Source organism: Mandrillus leucophaeus, unplaced genomic scaffold (assembly GCF_000951045.1).
Source record: "Mandrillus leucophaeus isolate KB7577 unplaced genomic scaffold, Mleu.le_1.0 Scaffold871, whole genome shotgun sequence".
In the NCBI taxonomy this organism is placed as follows: domain Eukaryota; kingdom Metazoa; phylum Chordata; class Mammalia; order Primates; family Cercopithecidae; genus Mandrillus; species Mandrillus leucophaeus.
Genome location: NW_012109486.1, coordinates 222,792 through 225,805, shown reverse-complemented (window position 1 = coordinate 225,805; position 3,014 = coordinate 222,792). Strand labels below are relative to the sequence as shown.

General features: G+C 48.8%; 1 protein-coding gene across 1 annotated transcript in view; it reads left to right on the top strand.

The window, feature by feature from the left end:
• The first annotated feature begins 2,078 nt into the window (after positions 1–2,078).
• Positions 2,079–3,014, top strand: part of LOC105531213 (receptor-type tyrosine-protein phosphatase alpha-like) — a 34,774-nt gene continuing 33,838 nt past the window's right edge. The window contains 1 exon segment of the mRNA XM_011969100.1: positions 2,079–2,182. Coding sequence (XP_011824490.1) covers positions 2,079–2,182 — 104 coding nt within the window.

The window sequence follows — 3,014 nt, the reverse complement described above, 5'->3', positions numbered from 1 at the left end:
TCTTGAGACAGGGTCTCGCTCTGTCACCCATACTGGAGTGCAGTGGCATGATCTTGGCTCACTGCAGTCTCTGCCTCCCAGGTTCAAGCAACTCTTCTGCCTCAGCCTCCCAAGTAGCTGGGACTGCAGGTGCATGCCACCCTGCCTGGCTAATGTTTGTATTTTTAGTAGAGTTGGGGTTTTGCCATGTTGGCCAGGCTGGTCTTCAACTCCTGGCCTCAATTGATCCTCCTGCCTCAGCCTCCCAGAGTGCTGGGATTACAGGCATGAACCACTGCACCCAGCCTCTCCCTGGACTTTAATCAGACCATGTCTTCAATTAGCACCTCTACATTGGCAATGTTGTGTATGTTAAGCCGTTATATTTAGCTCTGACCTTTCTTATGAGGCTTAAAACCTTTCCCAGTATCTGGAAGTTAAAGTCTAAAATCCTTAGCCTGGCCCTAGGACCCGCTTAGTCTGAACTCCTGATGCACTGCCAGGCCCCTGGGCCAAGCCACGGGATAGCTTCCAGCAGGTCATCTGCTTCCTCCTCCTTATCTTTGCTCATGCTCCTCCCTCTGCCATCACAAGCCTCTCTCCTTGTCTCTACCTCCCTTCCTCTCCTCCCAGCACATGCCAAATCGATGCCCTGCCCTTTGACAACCCACTCAGAGGGCCACTTACCTGTCAGATTCAGCTCAAATACCTTTCCCTCCTTTTCGTTAGAATCAGGGTCTGGCTCTGTCATCCAGGCTAGAGTACAAGGGCGAAATCTAGGCTCACTGCAGCCTCCACGTCCTGGGTTCAAGTGATTTTCCTGCCTCAGCCTCCTGAGTAGCTGGGATTACAGGCATGCACCACCATGTCCAGCTAATTTTTTGTATTATTATTTTTAGTAGAGACTCAGTATGTCTATGTTGCCCAGGCTGGTCTCAAACTCCTGGCCTCGAGCAATTTTCCTGCTTTAGTCTCCCAAAGTGCTAGGATTACAGGTATGAGCCACTATGCCCAGGCTGAAGCCCCGTTTCATAGATAAGGCTAAACATTTTCCTGTGTGCCCATAGAGCCTTATGCACTTCTCCATTTTATTGCTTGCTTTCTCACTACAATTAGGTCAAAAATAATTGAATACTGGTTCAACATCAAATATATATATATATTTGAGACGGAGTCTTGCTCTGTCGCCCAGGCTGGAGTGAAGTGGCATGATCTCAGCTCACTGTAGCCTCTGCCTCCTGTGTTCCAGCGATTCTCCTGCCTCAGCCTTCTGGGTAGCTGGGATTGCAAACACACGCCACCATGCCTGGCTATTTTTTTTTTTTTTTTAATTTTTAGTAGAGACAGGGTTTCACCATGTTGGCCGGGCTGGTCTTGAACTCCTGACCTCAGGTGATCCACCCACCTCAGCCTCCCAAAGTGCTGGGATTACAGGCATGAGCCATCACGCCCAACCAACATTTCATTTTCAGCTGCCTTTCGTGGAAGAACATTTAGCCTTTGGTCTCTTTCTTGATTTATGGCAGCTCATGGCTTTCAAGAAAACTCCCTATGGATAGGCTGTGTGACTTTTTTGTTTTGTTTTGTTTTTTGAGATGGATTCTTACTCTATTGTCCAGGCTGGGGTGCAGTGGCGTGATCTCGGCTCACTGCTACCTCTGCTTCTCAGGTCCCAGCAATTCTCCTGCCTCAGCCTCCCAAGCAGCTGGGATTATAGGCATGCACCACCATGCTTGGCTAATTTTTGCATTTTTTTTAGTAGAGATGGGGTTTCACCATGTTTGCCAGGCTGGTCTCAAACTCCTGTCTTCAGGTGATCTGCCCACCTCAACTTCCTAAAGTTTTAGAATTATAGGCATGAGTTACTGCACCCGACCTATCAATGTTATTTTCAAACAAACCTTCAAAAGTTTATTCCAAGGCCTTGCTCTCATAGCAGCAAAGCCTGTCTGTTGCACAGTGGGGCTCTTGGTAGCATCTTCCTGTTGGTGGATGTTGTGCAGGCCTGGGGCAGTAAGGCATGTTAACCTCGAGGACATCGAACCTGGCTGGCCTGACTGTTGGGTCTCCCTCCTAGGACACGGTGAGCCATGGGCGGGATGGTGCCTTTCAAAGCTGCTCTGACGGAGCGCTTAGCCCTAATCCAGCCCTCTATGCAGAGACTCATAGCAGAACACTTTCCACACCTGACTCCCAGCATAAGGTAAGACCCCTGCTGCAGGTCTATTTCAGGACCAGAGTTGGGGGGCACATCCTTCTGACAGCATCTAACTATTGCTTTAGAGCGTGCTCTGGGTGATTTATGTATTTTTATTTTTTATTTTTATTATTATTTTTAAAAATGTATTTATTTATTTTATTTTATTTTTTCAAGATGGAGTCTCTCTCTGTCACCCACGCTCGAGTGCAGTGGCATGATCTCGGCTCACTGCAAGCTCCACCTCCCGGGTTCAAGCGATTCTCCTGCCTCAGCCTCCCGAGTAGCTGGGACTACAGGCGCCTGCCACCCACCCAGCTAATTTTTTGTATTTTCAGTAGAGACAGGGTTTCACCATGTTAGCCAGGATGGTCTCGATCTCCTGACCTCATGATGTGCCCACCTCGGGCCTCCCAAAGTGCTTCAATTACAGGAGTGAGCCACTGCGCCCGGTCTATTTATTTATTTATTTATTTAGAGGCAGAGTCTCGTTCTTTCGCCCAGGCTGGGATTGCAATGGTGCAATCTTGGCTAACTGCAACTTCCACCTCCTGGGTTCAAGCGATTCTCCTGCCTCAGCCCCTCAAGTAGTTGGGATTTCAGGTGCCCACCACCACGCCAGGCTAATTTTTGTATTTTTAGTAGAGATGGGGTTTCGACATGTTGGCTAGGCTGGTCTCAAACTCCTGACCTCAGGTGATCTGCCTACTTGAGCCTCCCAAAATGCTGGGACTACAGATGTGAGCCACCGCGCCTGGCCTCAACATCAAATATATTTAAATGTTGGTACCAGCCAGGTACGGTGGCTCATGCCTGTAATCCCAATACTTTGGGAGGC